Raw genomic sequence first — 24,748 nt, 5'->3', positions numbered from 1 at the left:
TTGATACATTATGTGTGCAGGGCACACCTGGACACTCGCACCGGAGTGCCTGGGCTTCCAATCCCGTCTCTACCACCTACAGCCTGCGTGGCTGGTAAATCGGGGAAGACGATAGTACGTTCCTCAGTTCTCACGAGGGACGAGTGAATGAAATATATAATATGCTCGGAAGGGGGCATGGTGTAGGACAAGTGCCCAACAAATGAGAGCTACTGCCCCATGGCAGGACATGCATAGTCTGCAACGCCACGTCCCCGTGTACCCGTGTGCACACACACTCACGTGTATGCGTATCAACTGTCTGTGTTGCGTGAATATGTGCAGTTCTGATGTCTAAACACACCAACGGGACCAAATTTAAGGTGATCTGCTTTTTTCACACAGCAGATCACGAAAGTGTTTTCATTTACAGATTGACATCAGCTTTTTCGTGGCCACGTGGCATCCCACCATGCAGAGGTGCCACGTTGCGTACACCCTCCATGGCTGGGTTTTGAGTTGTACTTATGGGCCACCTAATAGACATCACAGAAACACAAAAGGAAGTCAAATGAGGATCAGAGAAGCAGCAGTCCACTAGATCAAACCAAGACGATTTTCCATTCCTTTGAACTGCAAGTTAGTGAAGTGGCTTATTCGACCCACTCAAGTCTAGTTACAATTTAAATCAGAACCTATAATTTAATACCTGCTCAACATGAAAAACAGTAACATCATTTGAATACAAATTTTATTTCACAAAAAGACATGATTCCTCCAAAATAAAAATCAGGAACACCTTTAAAGCTTTCATTCCAACCGCACAGGCGCATCGTGCCTTCCCGAGCCACCACGCTCATCACGCGTGCATGGCGGCCCCCGCTGGTGGAGGGCTGGCCGCCACAAGGCTGCCCGGAAACCTCCAGAGAAATGCACATGCTAAATCTATTTTCCAATCGAACTTTCCAGTGAATGCTGGCATTACACGGGGGATATGAGAGGTATGTGTAAGGCGGAAACTCCAAAGGGTCACAGCGGTTAGCCATCAGACATAGTCCATTCCTGACTGTTGATCAGGCAGGTGTGGAGGGGGATGACCAGAGGTCAGAGTGGCATTGATCACCGGCCTGTCCACAAACTCCACGGCACACAGCTCCGGGCCGTTGTCGCCACAGGGCGCGTGCTCCAGTTCCAGCACCATGATGGTGTTTGGGGCCGATGTCACCAGGATGTGCCGTGGTACAAACAAAGTCATTTGGGGGCCCCGTGCTGGCCAGTATCGCCCGAGGTTAAAGCCATTAATCCACACCTGACCCTGGAGAGAGAGAGAGAGAAAACCATCAAGCCCAGGACACGGACGGCCCTGGGGAGCCTGACGCCCGGGGCCAGCAGCGGCAGAGGCAGGAAATGCCTTCGCAAAGGCGCTGAGACCCAGGCCCACACCAGCCTTGGCTCCTGAACCCTGCTGAGATGACTGGCCAAGTCGGGCAGGGGGTGGAGGGCAGAAAACACAAAAAGTTGCCCCAAACATCTGTTCCTGCCTCAGGACAATACATGTTTGGTTCTTCTGACTGGTCAGTATTGGCCAGTACTGGACAACACTGTGGCAGTTTCACTGGGTTTCGCAATGTTGTCCTGGGTCCTGGGGGACTGCTGCCTCCCTGACGTCTCTGTCCACACAGGAGAACTGCTGAGCTGTCCCCAAGGAGACGAGCTCTAGTTCTTCACTCCCCCTTCCCGAGGCAGGTCTCAACCACGGGGTCTGCATGCACGGGATGAGCACAAGGTCTGCAGCAGCTCGGGAACCCAGGTCCCAGGAGCCATCGTCAAACACGGTGGGGAGGCCACGCTTGCTCCCAGGAGCAGATATGAACTTACATGCTGCAAAGACCATTTCTGTGAGTAGAAGCTCCTTCCCCTATAAAACTGAGAGGAGAGAAACGCCTAATGAATAGGGACCACGTTTGGGTGTGTCTACACAGCCCCCCTGCAGGGGCTAGGGTTTGCTCACAGGGGAGGACTTAACAGGTGGCTGAATAAGTGGAACATTCTATTACAAAGAAAGGCAGGGGGGTTGAGGGGAGATCATACACATGAAAGAGAGAGAATGAATACACGGGAGATGAAGGAAGGGAGGATAAAGGGAGAAGGGGACGAGGGAGAAGTAAAGAAAACTAGGGATGTACTGTATGGTGACTGACATAATACAATAAAAATAAATAAATAAATAGTAAAAAAAAAAAGAAAAGAAAAGAAAAGAAATTGCTATCCACAGTGGCCCATATCCTGGGGCCGCCCCGGAGGAGGCTCAGCCATGGAGTCACCTGCTGAGCCCTGACCCCTGCCAGCTTCATGACTCAGCTGCTCACTTGGGGTATTTTTCAGCCTCCAGGTGTCCCCTTTATCCTCACTCCGTCTGAATTTCCTCCCTGGGTTCCAATCGTAGTCCTGCTACTTCCTGGCTACCGGACCTCAGCACACGCTGGTGACTGGGCACAGCGGGAGGAAGCGGCGCGGTCTGGCGGTCATCGCGTGGCTGGCGCTGGGGGCAGAGCCCAGGGAGCGGCAGCGCTCCCCACACTAACATGAGAAAGATCTTGGTGCTCACATGCCTACAAAGGAGGCCAGTGATTGAAAACCATCTGTCTGTTGAATTAAGTCATTTAGAGAAAGGATGACAGTTTCACAGTTCTCAGAACTATTTTACTCTTGTTTTTACCGCGGGATATGCTACCTCAATCCTTCCTACCAGGCATAGGCAATGACAGCTCTACTGGGCTCTTATCAGTTGAAGATCTGCCAGTGCCTTGTTTTTGCAGTTGTAGAGCAGAGCAGCACTTTACTTTGAGGCCGAGGGGGAGACAGGTTCAGAGGGAGAGCGGCGGGAGGGCTATGAGCAACACACGGGCTTCACAGTATGTCCTGACAAAAGCCGAGCCCACTCCGACCCAGTGACGAGGTAGACAGTGTGGAGGTCTGATCCCTTCTCTTGCCTGAAATTCCCTTTCATGAGGATACAAGGGACTGTCCCTCACTTCCCTTGTGCTGAACCGGTCATGTCCTTCTGGAAAGCTGGGAACCGTTTCCCTGAATCCCCTTCGCCAGAGGGTTCTGGGTTCAAGTTGGTTGAAAGAGGACCCTGTTAGAGACTGGGCAAGGGGAAGGGAAGCTGAGGTCATTGCTCTTGGGGGGGGGGGTTATCTCAGACACAGGGCTGACAGAACCAGGGGCACCTGCAGGTTCAGCCTGTCCTCGGTCCTCTGCTCCATGTTGGGCTCGTCTTCCTAAATGCTGCCCTGCAGACCAATTGTGCAGTAGCCTCACCAGGCACCAGTCCCAAAGACCTCCCTGTGAGTTCCCCAAAGTACTACTCTGGCAGCTAGACTTGCTTCTGAGAGCCCCAGGGGCCGGCTTGACCAGCTTGGCAGGGATCTTGGTGTGTCTGCTTTTGACTCCCTGGCCCCTCTCCAACTTTCACTTTTCTGGCTCATCCCACATTTGTGTGAGGTCTCACTCCTCATATCTCACTCACTCATATCTCCACAGACTGCACTGTGACAGACAGACATGACCTTAAACTGCCGATCCTAGTTGCTGATCAAAGTTGATAGGATTTTTCTCCTAACTGCTTCCTTAATTCTGGACACAGCATGATCTAGTCCAGGTATTCTTTTCTCCCCCAAACGATCACCGTGGCCCATTGTGGGCCTTCCACTCCCATACGAACTCTGCCTCCTGGCCCACCCAGATGACTCTGCAATACGTGGGGATCAGTGCCTTGCATATCCCCTCTAACTTTCCCTGAACCCAGGGGTATACCTTCCATGGCCTTGGTTAATTCTAGAAAGCCATGAACTTCTTCAGGACAAAATGTCCCTCCACTCTCAGCTCCTAACAGAATGGGCATTAAATGAAGTTTAAGGTGGCCTAATTGCCCTTCCAGGACAGGAATAAAGCATTTGGAAAGAACAAACAAGGAATTTGGAAAGAATGGGTCATAGGCCCACGCTCTGAAGCCCCCCCGTTGAACAGAGCTCCCTGCAATGACAGCATGTGCCACACTGCCCCACACATTAGCCACATGCACTTGGCAATGGCTACTGAGGGCTCGAAATGTGGCTACTGCAAGGAGGAACTGAATTTTTGCTCTTCATTAATTCATATTTAAACCTAAACAGCCACACGGCTAGCACAGTGGCGGAATGGTGAGAAACCTGGCATTTCATCGTCAGACCACAATGTCTCCGCTTCCCTCCGCCCGCACAGCCGTCTTCTAGAGAAAGTCACAATCGATGCTGTCTCAGGCTCCTGCAGCTTCCTCACAGGTCCCCCGCCTCCCTTCATGAACTGTGCCCAGCTCCAGAATGAAAATCAGATGATTTGTGTGCCCTTGCCTCCGACCTCCTCCCCAAGGGCCAACGACGACTCGGTGCCTGCGTCCTCCCAGCCTGGTCTGCGCCACTCCCCCCACCTGCCCACTCAGATCCCCCCTGGACTTTTCCCTGTCAGCTGGACACACCAAGCTTGCCTCCCTCCCGGCAGTAACTATTCCCGCTAGTAACTGTTCCCGCTGCCTGAAGAGCTGGTCTCCCAGATCCCAAGCCTCCTGACACAGAGATCTCAGCCCCACCAGCACCTCAGGGACAGGACCTGTGGTCATCCTCAATCCTGGGCCTTCCCGTCCACGTCACACACTACCCCCTCCTGCTCTTTTTCTTCTAGTCATTGTCATTGTTTGGTATTTGTATAATTTGTGGGATTACTGGCTTATCAGCTATTTCCAGCACAGACTCTATGAAGGAAGAAACTTGGTCCATCTTGCTCACAGTGAGACTCTCAGCGCTCAGCAGAATGATACTCGGTATATATGTAGCCACACCCATTAGGGAAGACTGGCTGATAATTCTGCCTGAGAACACATTCTAAGAAGGGGTGACATGAAGTCCTACGGAAAGAACACTCCAGGCTCCTCTGCTCCCAGCTTAACAGTTTTAGAGAATCTTGTTCACTGGAAGAAAAATAAAATACTGCATTGCTCCTTGATTAGCGCTGTGATTTTTTAGTTGTAAAAAATTACTTTAAAAGACTCAAATTTTAGGGGCGCCTAGGTGGTTCAGTTGTTTAAGCATCTGCCTTCGGCTCAGGTCATGATCCCAGGGTCCTGGGATCCAGCCCAAATCAGGCTCCCTGCTCAGCGGGAAGCCTGCTTCTCCCTCTGCCCCTCCCTGCTGCTTGTGCTCTCTCTCTCTCTGTCAAATAAATAAATAACATCTTAAAAAAGAAAAAGTCAAATTAAAAAAATTCTACTTAAAAATATACACACTAAAAATGTTCAAAATCATTAGCCATCAGGGAAATTCAAATCAAAACCACACTAAGATACCACCTTACGCCAGATAGAATGGCAAAAATTGACAAGGCAAGAAACAACAATTATTGGAGAGGATGTGGAGAAAGGGGATCCCTCCTACATTGTTGGTGGGAATGCAAGTTGGTACAGCCACTCTGGAAAACATTGTGGAGGTCCCTTAAAAAGTTAAAAATATAGGGGCGCCTGGGTGGCTCAGTCGTTAAGCGTCTGCCTTCGGCTCAGGGTGTGATCCTGGAGTTCTGGGATCGAGCCCCACATCAGGCTCTTCCGCTGGAAGCCTGCTTCTTCCTCTCCCACTCCCCCTGCTTGTGTTCCCTCTCTCGCTGGCTGTCTCTCTCTGTCAAATAAATAAATAAAATCTTTAAAAAAAAAAAGTTAAAAATATAGCTACCCTATGATCCAGCAATTGCACTACTGGGTATTTACCCCAAAGATACAGACGTAGTGAAGACAAGGGCCATATGCACCCCAATGTTCATAGCAGCATTGTTCACAATAGCTAAACCGTGGAAGGAGCCAAGATGCCCTTCAACAGATGACTGGATTAAGAAGCTGTGGTCCAGGGGCGCCTGGGTGGCTCAGTCGTTAAGCATCTGCCTTCGGCTCAGGGCGTGATCCCGGCGTTCTGGGATGGAGTCCCACATCAGGCTCCTCCGCTGAGAGCCTGCTTCTTTCTCTCCCACTCCCCCTGCTTGTGTTCCCTCTCTCGCTGGCTGTCTCTATCTCTGTCAAATAAATAAATAAATCTTAAAAAAAAAAAAAAAAGAAGCTGTGGTCCATATAGACAATGGAATATTACTCAGCTATCAGAAAGAACGAGTTCTCAACATTTGCTGCAACATGGACGGCACTGGAGGAGATAATGCTAAGTGAAATAAGTCAAGCAGAGAAAGACAACTATCATATGATTTCTCTCATCTATGGAACATAAGAACTAGGAAGATGGGTAGGAGAAGAAAGGGATAAAGAAAGGGGGGGTAATCAGAAGAGGGAATGAAGCATGAGAGACTATGGACTCTGGGAAACAAACTGAGGGCTTCAGAGGGGAGGGGGGTGGGGGAATGGGATAGGCTGGTGATGGGTAGTGGGGAGGGCACGTATTGCATGGTGCACTGGGTGTTATACACAACCAATGAATCATTGAAATTACCTCAAAAAAATAAATAAACAAAAATTTAAAAAAACATATACACACTCTGATTATTGCTTCTCTTTAAAAAGTTATGCTGAAATTATTGGGGGCAAGAGGAAAGTATGCACATGTTAGTAGAAGTAGACTCACTCTTAACTCCCAGCTTTTCTGGAGTGAATACCAATGGCTTCTGGGGTTTCATGGGGCTGTCCCAGCTAAAACAGTTCCATGACAAAGTCTGACTTTCTCTGACCATGGCTTGACCTCTGGCAGACTCCCCACTCTGCTATTATCACCAAGGTGATAATAGTTTCAATAAACATTAGGTTCCGGGAAATGTGTGACCTGCTTCTTTGTTAATCAGACAAATGTGTGTCTGTCTGTTTTAAATTCTCTAGATAAGCACAATCCTCTCCTAAGAACTTAAAGCAAAAATTTCAATGCTGTTTTAAGTCACAATTTCAAAATTTTCAAATGTGCGGCAGTGTTCCTTCAAAAACAACAAAGTCAAATTGTGAAAGGAGCCGAGATGCCCTTCAACAGATTACTGGATTAAGAAGCTGTGGTCCATATATACAAGGGAATATTACTCAGCTATCAGAAAGAACGAGTTCTTAACATTTGCTGCAACATGGACGGCACTGGAGGAGATAATGCTAAGTGAAGTAAGTCAAGCAGAGAAAGACAATTATCATATGGTTTCAGTCATCTATGGAACATAAGAACTAGGAAGATAGGTAGGAGAAGAAAGGGATAAAGAAAGGGGGGTAATCAGAAGGGGGAATGAACCATGAGAGACTGTGGACTCTGGGAAACAAACTGAGGGTTTCAGAGGGGAGGGGGGTGGGGGATTGGGATAGGCTGGTGATGGGTAGTAAGGAGGGCACATATTGCATGGTGCACTGGGTGTTATACGCAAGTAATGAATCATGGAACTTTACATCAGAAACTTGGGATGTACTGTATGGTGACTAACATAACATAATAAAAAATTATCATAAAAAAAAACCCCAACAAAGTCTGGTTGAACGCTGACTCTGTCAAACGCTGAGAGAAGTCATGGAGACAGTTGGAGGACTTCAAGTGGAACAGACCAAGGTTCAATTCTCAAGGTTAAAAGGTTCTCCCCCCACACAATTAATGAGTATTTTGATGTTAATTTGGGAGAAAGAAAAGAAAAAGAATTTTTTTTTTTTAAAAAGGTAAAATAGTGAGGGGCTTGCTTAGATGCGATGGTAAAGAGATCTCACTGCACAGCAGTGCCTGGGAGGCAATGAATTCTCTGCTTCCTTTAGACCCAAAAGGGTCTGCGGCTGGTGCGAAACACACTCCCTGCTTCCTCCTTGGTCTTGGGGCAATAAATAACTCTGTGACCTCCCTGTATTTTATGACAGACGCAACTAGAATTAAAGCCATGAAAACATAAAATATTAGCATAAAAGATGAATCACTTCTTTCTTTTTTTCAAACACCACACATAAATTCCTTTCTTTCTCAGCCCCCAAAGTTCCAGCACTGCTTGACCTGTTCAAGAGCACCCCACCTAACAACGGGCATCATGCCGCCTTGTGAATCTGCAGCAAAGCTACAAACTGCTCAGTGAAAACTGCTGTGTATTTGTTACAAGATACCATGCACTCATAATTGCAGGAGACCCCCCCTCCCTTCAACTCAGAGCCTCTTTATTCCTGTTTACACATAATTCTCACAAAATTGTTACTAAATTTTTGAAGCATTTTTAAATTTTATTTATTTTTTCTAAAGTAAGCTCTATGCCCTAATGTGGGGCTTGAACTCATAACCCTGAGATCAAAAGTTGCATGCTCTATGGACTAAGCCAGCCAGGCGCCCCGTTTTGGTGCCAAATTAATATATATTGGTGGAAAGAAGTTTGATTCTCTAGTTTCCAAGCTCACAGGACTTGTGACTAGGAAACAATGAATTAGATGGAAATAGTAGACTTTGTAGGGGGTAAAAATAACTGTAAATCAGGCCCATAAAATATAAAAAGCATTTCAGATTCAGAATGAAAGTAGGGTCAACAAGGCTAAGACTTGTGGCAGGTTGCAGAAATGGCCCCAGTTCTCCGCAGCTCCCCCTATCAAGAGGCAGAATCTGGCTGGTTTAGCGCCTTGCTCTGACCAAAGAACATGGAGAAGTGACTTGTGATTTCTGACCTGGGCCTTAAGAAGCCTTGTACATTGGCATTCCTCCTCTGAACACTGCCGGTCACCACATGAACGAGTCCGGGAGAGCTTACTGGATGATGAGAGAGACATGGCCCGATCTCCTCTGTCACCTCAGTGGACAGACAGCGAACACCCGGGAGCACAGCCCCCTCGCTGACCAGGGCATGCCCGGCTGAGAAGAGCAGAAGAAGGGCGCAGTTTGCCAATACTCAAAATGACGAGCTGAATTGTTGTTACTTTAAACCGCTACGGTCTGATGGTTTGTTATACGGCAAAAGCTAACTGATACACATCGAGGTGCATTAGCATGCTACTTTTCAGTAAAGGAAATGATGTTTATAAACCCAATTTAAAAACAGTAGAGTCATTTTCTAGTATTCAGTTCCTCTTTTACTAATCAGTCACCAGATCCTGTCAGGGCTGCCTAGTGGTATTTGTGCCCCTCTCAGGGTTGTTATAAATGACTAAGTGGAAGGACACACGTGAGCTCTCAGCCCAGTGACATGCAGTAAGCGCTCAATAAATGCAGCTGCTAGTGTAATTTCCCACGGTGGGACCCTCCCCCCGCACACCCCCACTACACTGAAGTCCCAGCTTCATTCTTTCTCCCTGGACCCCTTCTCCAGCAGAGGAGCAGATGTCAGGGCTAATGAGGAGGAAGAGGTCTGTTTTATATGTAGCAGGTTGGAGGTGCCTGTGAGAGCTCCAGTGGCAGGCTCAACACTGGTGGCTGGATGTGGTTCTCTGGGTCCTCACAAATGCTGAGTTGGAGCTGGGAATTGGGGTATTCTGGCACATCTGTGAGGATGACATCCCTTGGAAGTGTTAGAAGGGGACTCAGGACCAAGTCCTGAGGACTGAAGCATAGGAGCTGAAAGAGAAGCCTGGGAAGGAAGAAAGAGGGGAAGGAGACCCTGGAGGAATTTCTCACGGAAGTCAGGGGAAGAGTTTCCAGGGAGGGGGTGGTTACTCATGTCAGACGTTACTTGCCAAGACGTCAAGTAAGACAAGGCCTGAGAAATATCTGGGGGACGTGTCAACAGGTGGCGTTGCAAGAACAGCTTCAGACGAGTGTGGGGGCAGAGGGTAATTCCTCCCCATGGCACCCCGCTTGGAAGTTAGTTCTACTGACTGAGTCCTCTCCCAACAGCTCCAAACCTGGGATGGGTACCCCACCTTTGCATTCCCATTACAAGCACTGAATATATGAATGGATAGCTTTTTTTTTTTTTTTAAAGATTGTATTTAATTAATTATTTATTTATTTAGAGAGAGCGTGAGCTGGGTGGGGGGCAGGGGGAGGGAGGCAGGAGAGGTAGAGGGAAAGAGAGAATCTCAAGCATACTCTGTGCCCAGTGCAGGGCTTGATCTCATGACCCTGGATGATGACCTGAGCCAAAATCAAGATTCTGATGCTTAACCGACTGAGCCACCCAGATGCCCCTGAATATATACCTTTAACTTGCATTGCAGCCCACCTCCTGATTTGTGCAGACTTTTATGTACAGACTCAAGACCCATAGGTCTTCTATAGGATAGCTATTAGGTCTGACAACATAGAGAACATTATTTCATTGCACTGAATGTGGCTTTACTTATGTATTTATTTTTGCTATGTTCCAGACTTCATGGCCACTTCCTCTTGGAGATTAGATGATTAATAAGTACTTGAGGTTGAACATGTCTAAAACAGAGCTTCTGATCCCCACCAGCACCTCACCTGACCTGCTCCAGCCTTCACACCTCAGAAGCTAACCACACCCACCCTTCCCATTACACAGGCCCCAAACTCTGGCATCCTCCTTGACTACTTTCTCTTGAACACCATACAGGATCCTTCAGCAGACCCTGCCTTTTCTTTTCAGTATGAATCTTGCACTTTTCTTCACCAGCACCCAAGCCCACGGTTTCTTGTAGGATTGCTTTACTAGCTTCCCATCATGAATTCCTGCATCAAGCCTCAGCCTCCTATAATCCATTTCCACTGAGAAGTGAGCTTTTCAAGCCAGTCAGCTCTTTGACTTTCTGCTTAATGCCACCACGGGAGTGAGGGGAACCTAAAATCTCCACCTCCTGAGCCAACCCCTCATCTCCCACACTCTACCCCTTGCTCACAGGATCTTTCGCTCTAGGCCTTCGCACTTGCTGTTCCCTGGTTCCGGAATGTTCCTCCTCTGGCTCCTCACATGGATGACTTGGTCTCATCCTTCAGGTCTCAATGGCCACCTTCTCCTAGAGGCACCCTTGACTACTCCTTATGTGGTGGCTTCAAAATCCGTCCATATGTTCTTAACACTTCTCCTTTCAAAAGGCAGAATCTAATCCTATCCCAAGAACAGGGACTGGACTCAATGACTCTCTATTAACTAACCAGATGTGATGAAGGCTATGTGACTTCCAAGGCTCATTTTGGCCTGGCTCTCCCTTTCTTGGATCGCTCCCTCTGGGGAAAGCCAGTCACCATGTCATGAGGACACTCAAGCAACCTACGGAGAGGCCTATGTGGGGAAGAACTGAGGCCTCCTGCCAAGAGCCAGCCCCAACCTGACAGCCATGGAAGCAAGCCACCCTGGAAGTGGGTCCTCCTGAGCCAGTCAAGCCTTCAGATGTAGCCCTGGCTGACAGCTTGACTATAACTTCATGAAAGACCCTGATCCAAACCCACCAGGTCAAGCTGATCCCAAATTCCAGACCCACAAAAACAGTGAGCTTAATAAATGCTTATCATAGTTTGAAGCCACTAAATTTTTGGGTAAAATTTGTTACACGGCAATAGATAACTATTATGCCATATAAGATAGCAAAATCTTCACCCTTATACCTTACTTTAGATCGCATCGTCACATTTGATTTCTTCCTAATTGTTACCACTATCTGAAATTACAGCATTTAATTATGATGTCTTCCCCAGTAGCAGTGCCCTTGCCTTCCTGCTCACATGCTGAATACCAGTCATCAAGTACTTCGTGGTTTCTGGTACTTTCTACACACTGTTGCCATATTTGATCATATCACTTTGATGCTTAAAATTGCCCCTAGTTCTACAAAGGTCTCAAGGTAATATCCAAATTCCTTGATACATGAGTCCATGAAACCACCTTTCCAACTGCACTTTCTATCACTCCCTTCCCGGCTCCTTCTAGGATGTTTTCTGTGACACCAACCAATTCTCCAATTCTCTGGACACCAGACGCGTGTCCAACAATTCAATTATGACATCACCTACCTAGAGCTGGGGTCAGATCTCACAAGTTAAAAGGGCTCTGACCCATACTTCTGAGCTACCACCTACAAATTGGGGGTTCCCATAACCTCCTCAGGTTCAATAATTTGCCTGAATGGTGCCCAGAACGCAGGAAAAGATTTTACTTACGTTTGCCCTCTCCAGGTGTACTTTCCAGGACCTGGATGTGTTCACTCACCCAAGAAGCTCTAGAGTTTTTACAGAGCTCCATCTCCTGCCCCCAATCCCTAGCCCAAGAAGCCGGAGGTTGGGGGGTGGAGCTGAAAGGTCCAATCACTTGATCACTTGGTGTTTCTAGTGACCAGGCCCCACTGGCACCAGGAAGACCAAATGATAAGGGCATTAGAAATTTCAAAAGCAAGATGCAGAAATAATTTACACATATGAAGGGATTTTTGTCAGCCCCTTTTTAAAAAAAGATTTTATTTATTTAAGAGAGAGCGTGCATAAGCATGAGCCGGGCGGCGTGGGGAGGAGCAGAGGGAGAGGGAGATGCAGATTCCTCCCTGAGCAGGGAGCCTGAGGCCGGGCTCGATCCCAGATCAGGACCTGAGTTTAACCAACTGAGCCACCCAGGTGCCCTGTCAGCCCTTTGTTAGAAATCCTTTTATTTCATGATTTTCTACATCTTGAAAGAGGGAATACTTGCTTTAAAAAATAAAATTACTTTTAGTCAGTATTCTATTTTGATTCTTAGCTTTCAAAGCATAATTCTGGTTGAGGGAAGTGGGACATGCTCTGTGCCGCACCCACACCTACCACGCTCATATGCCTGCGGTGGGTGCTGACACGGGACTCGGGCACAGTGTACGAGGGGAGATAAAAAGCACAAATCCACTGCGCGGGCACAACAGGACACTTGAGGTAAGGCGCTCACGACACAGCCAGCACACCGCCGCCTGCCTTAGGAGCTCGTGGTCAGAGAAGAGTTCTGTGCAGACAAAATGCTGGCCTGTGTCTCCTAGAAAGAGTAAAACATACCTGACCACTTCCCACTGTAATCCCAGTCTGATGGTTGGGCATTTAACCAGAAAGCCGCATCCTGGGGCACCTGGGTGGCTCAGTCGTTAAGCGTCTGCCTTCGGCTCAGGGCATGATCCCGGAGTTCTGGGATCGAGCCCCACATCAGGCTCCTCCACTGGGAAGCCTGCTTCTTCCTCTCCCACTCCCCCTGCTTGTGTTCCCTCTCTCGCTGGCTGTCTCTCTCTCTGTCAAATAAATAAATAAAAATCTTTAAAAAAAAAAAAAAGAAAGAAAGCCACATCCTAATCAGAAATGATTTTTTTAAATCTCGTGAATCACCCTTATCAGTGACTTTGTTCACTAAATCAAGGCAGTTTCTTTATATTAACTGAAGAGCACAAGCCCAGAGGCTGGGACAGGGCCTCCCTGACGGAGGAGGGTGGCGGAGGGTTGGTGTGTCCAGAGGCAGGGTCTTCGGAATGGCTCCAGCTTCAGGTGTCATTCGGTCCACCCCTACCCCCACCCCCACATCTGCCAAAGTGTTCATTCTCCCAAAAGTCAGAACTCGGTGCTCTGTGGAGGGATGGCTTCTGTTTGTTCTGCATCTGATGGTCACTCAGAACCTTGGGAGCTGGCTGGGACTGTCCTCAGTAAGAGGGACCACTGTTCACCAGAAAATAACAGAGAACAGAGGGGTGCTTGGGTGGCTCAGTCGTTAAGCATCTGCCTTCGGCTCAGGTCATGATCCCAGGGTCCTGGGATCAAGCCCTGTGTCATTGGGTTCCCTGCTCAGCGAGGAATCTGCTTCTCCCTCTCCCTCTGCCCCTCCTCCCTGCTCTTGTTCTCTCTCTCTCTCTCTAATAAATGAATAAAATCTTAAAAAAAGAAAGAAAGAAAATAACAGAAAACAGTTTGCACTGTCTTACGTGTATGTCCTCTGACCTTCGGACCCATGTGACCCAGGTCCACAAATCCGGTGGATGGGTCTTCTTGTCTGCTTTACTGAGCTGTACTTCACACCCCATACTCATCTCAAATGTACAACCCAGTGGCTGTGAGAACACTGCAGAGCGATGCAACCATCACCGCAATCCATTTTAGATTATTTTCATCACTCCAAACAGAAACCCTGCACCCTTTAGTATTCACTCCCCACTCCCCCTTCCAACACCCCCTTTCCCTGCTCTACACAACCACTGATTTTTCTGTCTGTAGATTTGCCTATTCTGGACATTTCATATAAATGGAACCTTCCACATGTATGGTTTGTGATTGGTTCCTTTCATTTAACATGCTTTCAAGCTTCATCCATGTTGTAACATATATGACTACCTCATTTCTTTTTACTGCCAAATAATTTTCCATTATTACATATATAATAAACATTTTGTTTATTCATTCATCAGTGGACGGACATTCGAGCTTTTCCACCTTCTGGTTAATTTTGGAGAATTTTGGGTAATGCTGCTGTGGCCATTGGTGTACTAGTGTTTGAGGGGACATATACATTCCATGGGCTTTTGGGGTTCTAAACCTTCTGGCACATTTGTAAATATCACGTGTCTATGGACCTTCCAAACGTGCAGGTGCGGCCCATCCATCGGATAGGCAACATTAGTGAGGAGCCCTGTCTCCATCCTTAGCACGGCTCCTCACTGGCCTTCCAGGCCCTGTACGCTGCGGCCCGCCTTGCCGAGTGGCCTGCAAGTCGGACAGACTTGGGGCTCAGGGAGCTGGGCTACCACCTACTTCTGCTCCTCACGCAAGTCCCTCAGCTCTCTCGAGCTGCTCCCCTGCAAACGAGAGGTAACGACAGGGTATCGCACTACACGTGCTCTTCTGGTGATTACAGAGGCCGTGTCTCTGAAGTGTTGAGCACCACGCCTGGGCCAGGCACCCTCGGGTGCGACACCTTGATGACCTGGGCAAGGTGAAGCCTCATGCTTTTCCACGTCTGCACCTTTGCATCTACCGTTCTCTCACTTCAAATTCCCTCCCTGACAAAACTCCCTCTGCCTCTGGTGAAGGGCCGTCTGTCTGTCAGGTCTGCTTCCACCCGAGCCACGCCACTCTTCTCCTCCTTCCTGTCACGCATAGCTTCTCTTTCTGCTTCGCATCCCCTAAAAGTTCTCTCTCTTAAAGCAAGAAACTGATACCACCTGGTGAGCAATGGTTTGTCTTCTCGGCAGCCTTGGCCCTGTAGCCACAGCACCATGCAAAGCCCCTCATCACCAACAGGGCTGCCCGAGGGCCTCCACACCTCCCACCTGCTTTCTTCCCCGCCCCCCCCCCCGCCCCTGGGGCGGGGGTAGGTGCCCAGGGGGTGGGGGGTGGGGGAGCTTAGCAACACAGCCACCTGGGCACTCTTCCACCTGAGAGCATTTACAGAGCAATCGGGTCCCAGGAGATGAGCAGGATGGTGGAGAAGCTTTTAAAAAATGCCCCTTCTGAAGCTTATGACCCAGCGGGTGAAACCGAGGTGCCAGCTGAAGTGTGAGGAGTCTGGGTGGGGCACAGAGGGGGCTCAAGGGAGGGCGGGGCCAGGCCTTTCCTGGATGAAGGGTCTTTGAGGAGAAAGGCTGGTCTTGACAGATGACTGTGTGACGGCCGAGTGGGCAGTGTGAGGGAGTGAAAAAGCATGAACAAAGGAGATACTTGACACAGCAGGACACCAAGAGGGAAAAGGGGACAAGGAAGGAGGGGAGGAAAGGAGGACACAAGGGAAGAAGAACAAGCCCGCTGGCTAAAGTGGGAAGATCCAGAGAGGGTTTTACTTTGTTTTGGGGTCTTAGAGACCCCAGATGTCACTTCTTGGCTGCAACCTGGAAGTTGGCAGAGAAGACTGAAAGGCTGACAAAATTCAGGACAGGAGGCATGAGAGCAGGATCCTGGCCTGGAGGAAGAAGGTGGGGAGGGGATTCAGAGCTTAGACTTCCTCTTAGGGCCACTGGGCAGGAAGTAAGGGTAGAGGCAGAGATAAGTCTGACAGGAAGCTGAGGGAACAAAGGAGTTACACTTGATAGCAGTCAAGGAGGGTGAGTGGGTGGGGGAGGAGTACGGTGGCTTAGGGGAGAGGTGAAGGTTAGAAAGACCAGCTGGGGAAGGGGGAAGAGACCAAAGACTGCTGGGTAAGTTGGGGGACTCCAGAGCCCCAGGAGAGAGTGTGAGGATCCGGGTGCTGATGAGCATACTGGAGAGGCCCCCTGGCAGTGCTCAGTCACTGGTGAAGAAGCAAAGGCCAAGGGTGGACCCACTCAAAATAGAGGATGAACAAGGAGACACAGTGGAAGGTCAAGGGGGCCACTGACAGCTTAAAAAAGAATAGTGGTGATGTCTGGGCCGGATAGGGAAGAACTGTGGCCTTAATGGTGGAGAGTTTCAGGTCATCAATAAGATCCAAGAGCAGGCTGGGGAGACATGAGAGTTTCGGGGATAGAAACACATAGCAAGAGAGAAGATATCACAGCTGAACATTCTGGAGGTATGTTCACCAAGATAATACCATATGGTCGGTCATGAAACAAGTTTCAATAAATTAAAAAGACTGTGGAACCATCACCACGATTTAATTTTGGAACATTTCCATCATCCCAAAAAGAAACCCCCTGTCTACTTACAATCACTCTCCATTCCCACCATTGGCCCCAGACAACAATCAACCTACTTTTTGTCTCTATAGATTCGCCTTCTCTGAACAGTCCATACAAATGGAATCCGACAACACGTGGTCTTTTATGTCTGGCTTCTTTTACTTAGCATGTTTTTCAGATTCATCCACATCATAGCTTGTATCAGTAGTCTGCTCCTTTTTACTATGGAACACTATTCCTTTGCATGGGTATACCACATTTTTTTTACCCACTCATCAGTTGATGGACATTTGAATTATATCCAGTTTGGGGTTATTATGAATTATGCTGCTCTGAATATTTGTGTATAAGTCTTTGGGTAGACGTAAGTTTTCATTTCTCTCAGGTATACGCCTAGGAGTGGAACTCCTCAGTCCTATGGTAATTCTGTGCTTAACCTTTGAAAAAACCTCCAAACTGTGTTCCAAAGTTTTGTACCATTTTACGTTCCCACAAGTGATGTAGGAAGGTTCTCATTTCTCCACATCCTTGCCAACGTTTGTTATTGTCCACGTTTTATTAGTACAGCCATTCTAGTGGGTGTCAAGTAGTACTTCACTGTGGTTTGGATTTGTACTTTTCCAACGATTAATGATGTTGAGAGCATAATGCATGTACTCATCACCATTTGTTTATCTCCTTTGGTGAAACTTGCACAGTTTTTGATTGGGTTGTTTATCTTCCTATGATTGAGTTGTAAGAATTCTTGATGTATTCTAGAAACAAATCCTTTGCTAGACATATGATTTGAAAATATTGTCTCCCAGTCTGTGGCTTGGATTTTCATTTTCTTGATGATTTCATTTGAAAAGCAAACATTTTTAATTTTGATGAAATCCAATTTATCACTTTTTCCTTTAAGGACCATACTTTAGGTGTTCAAATCTAAAAAGTCTTTGCCTAATTAAAGGTCATAAAGACTTTCTTCCTTCTTCTAGAGGAGTTTTATAGAGGAATTAAATTAGAAATCAATAAAAATAAGATGCTGAAAAAAACCCCACAAATATATGAAAATTAAATAACACATTTCTAAATAATCTATGAGGTTATTTTTTTGAGAGACAGAGAGGACATGGGGGGGAGAGGGAGAGAGAGAGATTCTTAAGCAGACTCCACATTCAGTGCAGAGCCTGACATGGGGCTCAATCTCATGACCTTGAGATCATGACCTGAGCCAAAATCAAGAGTCGGATGCTTAACTGACTGAGACACCTACACACTCCAAAAGGGCATTTCTTAAACAGATGTTATGTGCATCTTTTACCCTCTTCTCTTCCAGCTATTTACCTACTTTCCGCCTCTTCCCCTTCAGAGTCAAAATTCTCAAAAAGAATGTTCATATTCAAGTATCCAAGTTTATGTTCACAAGTTTCCTTGCCTCGCCGTCCTCAGTAGCATGCAGTGCAGCCTGCGGACACTCTGCTCCCCTGGCCTGCGCTTCCTGACGGTCCCAGCGAGCTCCTTATGCTAAATCCAGTGTAAGAGCTTCTATCTTCCTCTCACCCATCCCCTCTGCAGTGCAAATCACTCTCTGCCTGCCATGTTCGTGCCTCTTTCCTTCCTTCTGCCTCCTTTCTCCTTAGAGGATCTCCTCTATCCCATGTCTTCAATGACCATCCACACACAGATGATCTGAGACATATATTCCCAGCCCAGACCCCTCCTCTGACTTCTCCCTCCACAGATCCCACAGCCCTCCTCCAGTATCTTCTCTCAGCTGTACTCAAAGGGCTCTCAAATTCAATCTGTCCAAATCTAACTCATGATCTCCCCCTCCTAGCCCATGTTTTCTTCTGAAATTTCTTCTTTCAATAAATGGTACCATCTGCCCAGGTACCAGCCTGGGACCTAAGAGTCATCCAGGATATGTCCTTCTCTTTAAACCCCAATATCTAGGGGCGCCTGGGTGGCTCAGACGGTTAAGAATCTGCCTTTGGCTCAGGTCATGATCCCAGGGACCTGGGATCGAGCCCCAAATTGGGCTCCCTGCTTAGTGGGGAGCCTGCTTCTCCCTCTCCCTCTGCTGTTCCCCCTGCTTGTGCTCTCTCGCTCTGTCAAATAAATAAAATCTTTAAAATACATAAATAAATAAACCCCAATATCCAATCCATGATTACATCTCATTGATTTAACTTCACACATCTCTCAGATAGTTGATATCATCTCCACCTTGGCTACCAGCATCCTAGTCTCTCACTGAGACTACAGTCCAGTCACCAAGATAGCTTTCCCAAATCCACAGGTGCCCTCACCCAGCCCTCTCTACACCCTGGGGTCAGAGAGGTTTCTCCCATCACAATCATGTCATGGTACCCTCCTGCTTCCAAGGCTCTCAACACAAAGACAAAACTTTAATTGGCTTATTCCAATCTCATCTCTGCCCACTTTCTAGTCTTCTCTCTGAACCACACTCCACACCCAAACCCTGTATTTGGGTCCTTTACCAGTTCCTCATGCTCCTCATTTCCCCTCTGACCACATGGCCTTTGCACATGGTATCTCCTCTGCCTGGAACATGTTTCCCTCTCCCTTTTGCCACATTAATTCCTTCTTATCTTTCATATCTCTGTCAAGCACCACTCCCACAGGGAAGGCTTCACTGACATTCCTGACAAGTTCAAATGCCCCAATTATTATCAACGCCTATATTTCTTCTTAGCACTCATTGCAGCTGCAGTCTCGCCATTTAATTTGGATAATTATATGATTTGGGTCTGTCTCCGCAACTAGCATTAAGTTCCATGAGGGCAAGTTGTTGTATCCTTAGCGTTCATCGTTGTATCCTTAGCACCTGGCGCAAAGCTTGGGCACATAGTGGCCACTGAAAAATACTTGTTGAATGAATAACTGAGTCATGGTAAGGTCACCCAGGATGAAAATAGGACTGAAGTAAAGAAGACAATGGTGAAGGAAGATATGTGAACATCTTCAAAGAATAAAGGTGGGGGGGAGGGTGACCAGGCAGTAAAATGGCAAAGGAAGAGCTGAAGATCATGGAGACAGTGGTGGACAGCCCCAGGGTATAAGGCTGGTGGGGTGCTGTGGGGGTACAGAGGTAGGCATGCACAAAAGAAAACAAGTTCTCCCACTGATTCACCCCTTTGCCTGGACTAAATTTTCTTCAAGAGAAAGTGTCCCTCATAAGCAGTATCCAAAGGAGCTATAGTTTTTCTTACAGGAAGCAGGAAAGCCATCATTTGCTCAAGGAATTTGTCAGTCAGTGAAAATGGGGCAGATGGCACACATTCAAGCTGGCCACTGAGTCTCTGAAGATTGGCCTAGGTCCACTACTGAGGAATGGATAAACTAACACGGAGAGCTCTCCACTCCCCAACTGCCACACAGCATCTCATTAGCAGCTCTTTTTGATTCTTTATCAGAAGCTGAAAAGCAGATATTTGAGGCTTGAATTAAAACACTTTCCATGAAGATACATACCTTGGTCCACCCAGGAAACTGGATAAAGGTGTCCTGGGGCAAGTCTGGGATTCCACTGGGAATAGAGAAGTTCCCCATATAAAAGGCCGGCAGTTTGTAATTTGATGAGCTGTGGTCCAAGGGCTTATCATGGCGGCCATTGTTATGGCCATCCCAGCCTCCTAGGTGTTTGCGCACCGCATTCTCAGTGTCCAGTGGGAAGATCATCCAGTCCGTGAGGATACTGGAACCAAGGGTCAGGTTAGAAATAAGACCCTGCAAAGGAGAAACAGAGCAATGAGCTGGGGTGGGAAGCTAAAGGCTTCAAGTGTCTCTGTGTCCCCGCCCTGAATTCTTGGGGAGAGCAAACTAGGATATGAAACAGTAACAGTAAGTGAGACTCAAACTGTGTGTACATCAAAGTGACATCTAGCTTGAGGCCACAGCTTTTGACCCCATGCCCCCAATCTTCAGTGTTTGTTTCAGAGTCATTGCTGAATGGAAGGGATGATGGAATTGGAGGCATGGGAGAATGAATGGAGTCCGGAATGCAGAAGAACATTTAGCCACTGTGAAGGGGGTTGGGCGGACAGACTCTGCCCCTTCATATAACCAGGAGCAAGCCTTGGCATTGAGCCCCTCACCAGCACTCATGGGATGATCATGCCTGAGCCCGTTCACCCCCCGTGGGACTCAGTGAGTCAGCATAAATGAGGGTACTCGGATAGCTGTGAAAGGATAGAAAGGGAAGGATGATGATGGTGAACAGTTGCTCTATTTGTCCAGTGGGGTCAGCAGGCCGGGGTGTCCGCGGCACCGGCCCCTGCATCGAAGCCTATGCTCACGGCTCACCTAGCTTCCTCTTCCCTGCCTTTTACGTGGCGAACTTCTCCATTCCCCGTGAGATCCCAAATCCGTCCCAGGACAACTCTCAGTGCCAAGCCTCAACTGCTCACTTAGTAATTCAATGAACATGAACCAGGCAGCTGTGTACCGGGCTCTTTCCTGGGTACCAGGGACCCAGAGACTACACAAGAATCCCTGTCACTCCACGTGTCAACACGGCCTGTGACAGCCAAGCGGGAAGACCACTAACTACAGCCTGAGCACCAGGACTTCAACAGGGACCTTTCTACTGGAGGTAACGGTTACCCTACACGGCTGTTCTCTGAGAGTGTAACTGCCTTGCCTCTGAGCTGCACCCAGAGGGTCAGGAAATGGCCCCGTACCCTGGTTCTGTCCTCAAGCGGGGGTACCATCAGTCCTTCGATGCGGGCCTTCTCTCCTCCACCAGATGGTGAGCTCGCTGCGGGGAAGCCTGCATCTCAGCATCTCTGCATGCCCCAAAGCACCTTAGGGAGCATCCGGCAGAGTATGAGCTTAACACATGTTGGCCGGATAAAGCTCAAAAAATGTTTTCCAAGGAACATTTGGGCTAGGGCTCGACACCTGGACACGGAGTAACCAACGGGCTGAGAGGCCGTGCACTGAGGGAAAGGCTATGATTCAAGACTTTGTCATGGATTGTCCATACCTAGAAAACAGAGCAGACCAACTGCTAGGCTGGCTTTGTCAGTATACACACAGGCAATATACACATAATATCCTTGCCTTTTGAAAGCGAGGTGGGTTTGTTAAGCAAAGGAGCAGCATGGTGCAGTAGCTTCCTCCTTCTGTTTCTTTCTACCGGGTGACTGAACCTGAACACAAGGGAAGGGTTCTTTTTGCAAAACACAACTTTCTCATCACCTGCAGAGGAAAACAGGTCTTCAAAATAACCCTGAAGCTCTGAAGGTGCAAAACAAATCACAGTAGGTCCACTCGCCAGACTTGCGAAGTGTGCATGCTTTTAAACATTGCTACGTGAACCGGGCTGGAGGAAAAGAATGTGTATGTGAGAGCTTTTAAATGGCTTTACAGAACCTTCCTCGGATGGCACAGTCACAGTCCTGTGAACCTTTGAACCTCACTCCTGACAGTGGGGCCGGGCCTACCTTAAAATCATTGATATATCTGCCATAGTTCACTCGTCCCATGTTCTCCACTAGAAGGTCCAGAGTGGCTCCAGCTTTCCCGGTGATGTTCAGAGTGATCACGTCACTTCGCTCCAGGACTCCCTGGGGCACCTGTGGGGTCAGAGTCCAGTGGGAATGAACTGGGGTGAGAAGGTCCGCAGAGCACGGCTCGCTCAGGGGTCACACGCATTTTCCTGTCTTGAAGGGTCACCGGACTTGGGAGGCAATGCTCTGATGGCCCCTTTGCCCAAGTCACCGGCTGGGTGGTCCAGTTCCCCCAAACACTGCTTCCTAACCAGGCAGCTCAGAGCAAGGGAAGGGAAGCTCTAGGCTGGCTTCCTTGGCTCTGGGGTGTTTTGCTGCACATCTATTTTTAATAGGAAAGGAATGGAGGCAAAAATTCCAGGAGGGGATCCCTGCCACAGGAACTGCTTTGTGTTCTCACAGTACAACAGGCAGTCATAAAAAGTGGCTTCTAAACAACGCAGAGGAATGAGACAAAATCAGATAAATGAGATAAAATCAGAGACTTAGGTGGAGTAGTCTCGCCTCAAAATACTGATATGGTGCATTAACCACGTCCATTATGTAAGAGAGGGAGAAAAACAACATTTTAGCAGCAACATATTCCTAACTTTTTAAAAGGGGAGGTTTAAAAAAAAATTGAAGTTACACTGGCTTAATTCACTAAGACAACCCCTAAAATGGAATTCAAAAAACTGCTATCAGTATACACACGGGCAATATACACATAATATCCTAGAAACTTGCTCCCACTGAAATGAAAGCCTTCGATCACAATCGAATGGAAACATTTTAATTTAAGATTTTCTGAACAAATTTCCGCGGTTAGAAAAATCTCTTCATGTGTTCTTTCACATGATTATTTCAGAGGAAGGAATGGAAATCCTTCCAGTGTGTCTTTGCTGTGTTGTGAGACAAAGGTCTCTGTGTATTGTAGCTACCGTTCTCACGAACAGTCCTTTAGAAAAGGATTTCTCATGCAGGATGAAGGCTCAGGGTTACATGAATCGCTGCTCTGGCATGTACAACATGAACCCTGTTCTCAAGGAGCAAAGGAGACGCGGGCAACATTCTGCGACTGGGCCGAGGATGGCGTGGACTGGGTAGACCGGGAAGGCTTCTGAGAAGAGGGGTGCCTTGAGCACACCCCTCCTGGTTCAGATAGGTGAGGGGGTATATTCCAGACAGAGAGAGCATGGGTGAGGCCACATCGGCAAGCAAGGGGACACAGCCAAGGGACATCAAGAGGACGTCAAGAGGAGGGACAGAGCCCGAGTTTGGAAAGGTGGACAATGGCCTCGAATGTCACATCACCAAGCGCAGACCACACGTCGTCCTGTTGGGGCAGACAGGCACACAGCTCAGAGACAGTTCTTACCCCATCCACGGCGACATAGGCCCGGTCGTGGACTCCACTGAGGGGTGACGACAGGGGTGTGGGGTCACGGCAGTCTTGAGGAAGCGTTGTGCGGTATAGCACAAACCCAAAATACTGGTTAGAAAAAGGTGTAAGAAAAACACGTCACACTTTTTAAAGATAACCTGGTCACTCTGATCTGTGTGAAAGTGATGTTTCTAAAATCATAAGGAATAAGAGGTTTCCCCAGCCTCCCACAAAAATTCAGTCTGAACGAAGGGAACTGGCTTACATTTTTAGATCATACGCTAGCATAGCAGTAATAGCAAGGAACCCAGAAGAGCATTTTATCAGACAACCCTTTCTCACATGAGGAGACCGGACTCTGGAACATGTTCAGTGATTTGCCCAGAATCACTCAGGGGGATCCTATCATACACATCGAAAGGTTTTTTTATGTTACCTCAGAAACACAACACAACAACAAAAAAGACAAACAGGGGCACCTGGCTGGCTCAGCGGGTACAGCGTGTGACTCTTGATCTTGGGGTCGTAAGGTCAAGCCCCACATGGGGTATAGAGATTACTTAAAAATAATACCTTAAAAAAAAAAAAAAGGCAAACAACAACAAAGCCAAGAATGTTCAGTGAAACATCTTCCAGGATCTTGGGCTACATGTGCTCTAACATACAAAACAAGAGTCAACCAGAAACTGTTCAAAGTGGAGGCCGGGGGTGTTGGGGACAGAGGTAGTGAGAGATGGGGGTGTAGCCTGTTGCTAAGTCAGAAAACAGTGGTAGAGATGCTGGTATCCCTGGTCGGAGAGGAAGGCGCCGGTCTATGAGCCCCCGCGGCAACGCTCTTGCGGTGGACTTTGGCCAGGGCGAGCCGGATCAGACCCCGTCACACGAGAGCATCCAACAGCCAGCTGGCATGGTGCAGAGAAAACGTTCCTCACGTCTAGGGCCCAGAAAGCAAGGAAGTGCATCTCAGCAGATGCAAAGGTGATTTGGAGGAGCTGAAAAACACCCCACGCTAACCCATGTTCCTGTGTTGCAGGAAGGGCTGAACTCAAGAAATGTCACTGGGGCCACCACCCAAGTGAGGCTTCAGGCACGACGCCTCCCCTCCCAGACCCCAAATCTCCATCTTTTGTTTCTTTGTTTTTGTTTTTTTCTTTTCAAAGTAACCAAAGTGGTAAGTCCTAACTCAGAGGCTGAGGAACTCTTTGCTGAAGGGCTTCGAGGAGGGGAGTGCAAGATGCAGTTCTCCCTGCGAAGGCGGCTGAGGGGGCCGCAGCGTGGGGTGTGGAGGGCCAGGCAGCTGCAGAGGCAGCAGGTCTGCACCCTACTGTCTGCAGCCGTGCCCTCCAAGGGTTTTGCTGGAAATAAACATTCAGCGGCCTTGCCCCAAACCTGAAAAAGCCA

At 48.1% G+C, this 24,748-nt stretch overlaps 1 protein-coding gene across 2 annotated transcripts in view; it reads right to left on the bottom strand.

Moving 5' to 3' along the window:
* Positions 1–713: 713 nt before the first annotated feature.
* The window catches only part of GLB1 (galactosidase beta 1), an 83,160-nt gene continuing 59,125 nt past the window's right edge, over positions 714–24,748 (bottom strand). For both annotated transcript variants that reach the window (XM_045798300.2, XM_087870064.1), the window contains exons 13-16: positions 23,342–23,455; positions 21,919–22,050; positions 19,946–20,200; positions 714–1,294 (exon numbers count right to left, since the gene is read on the bottom strand). In XM_045798300.2, the coding sequence (XP_045654256.1) occupies positions 1,025–1,294; positions 19,946–20,200; positions 21,919–22,050; positions 23,342–23,455 (771 nt within the window). In that variant the 3' untranslated portion in view covers positions 714–1,024. The remainder of the gene's footprint in view (positions 1,295–19,945; positions 20,201–21,918; positions 22,051–23,341; positions 23,456–24,748) is intronic.

The sequence above is a fragment of the Ursus americanus genome, chromosome 20 (assembly GCF_024610735.1).
Source record: "Ursus americanus isolate L20-20 chromosome 20, mUrsAme1.1.p, whole genome shotgun sequence".
NCBI lineage: Eukaryota > Metazoa > Chordata > Mammalia > Carnivora > Ursidae > Ursus > Ursus americanus.
This window is presented reverse-complemented; position numbering and strand designations above follow the sequence as displayed.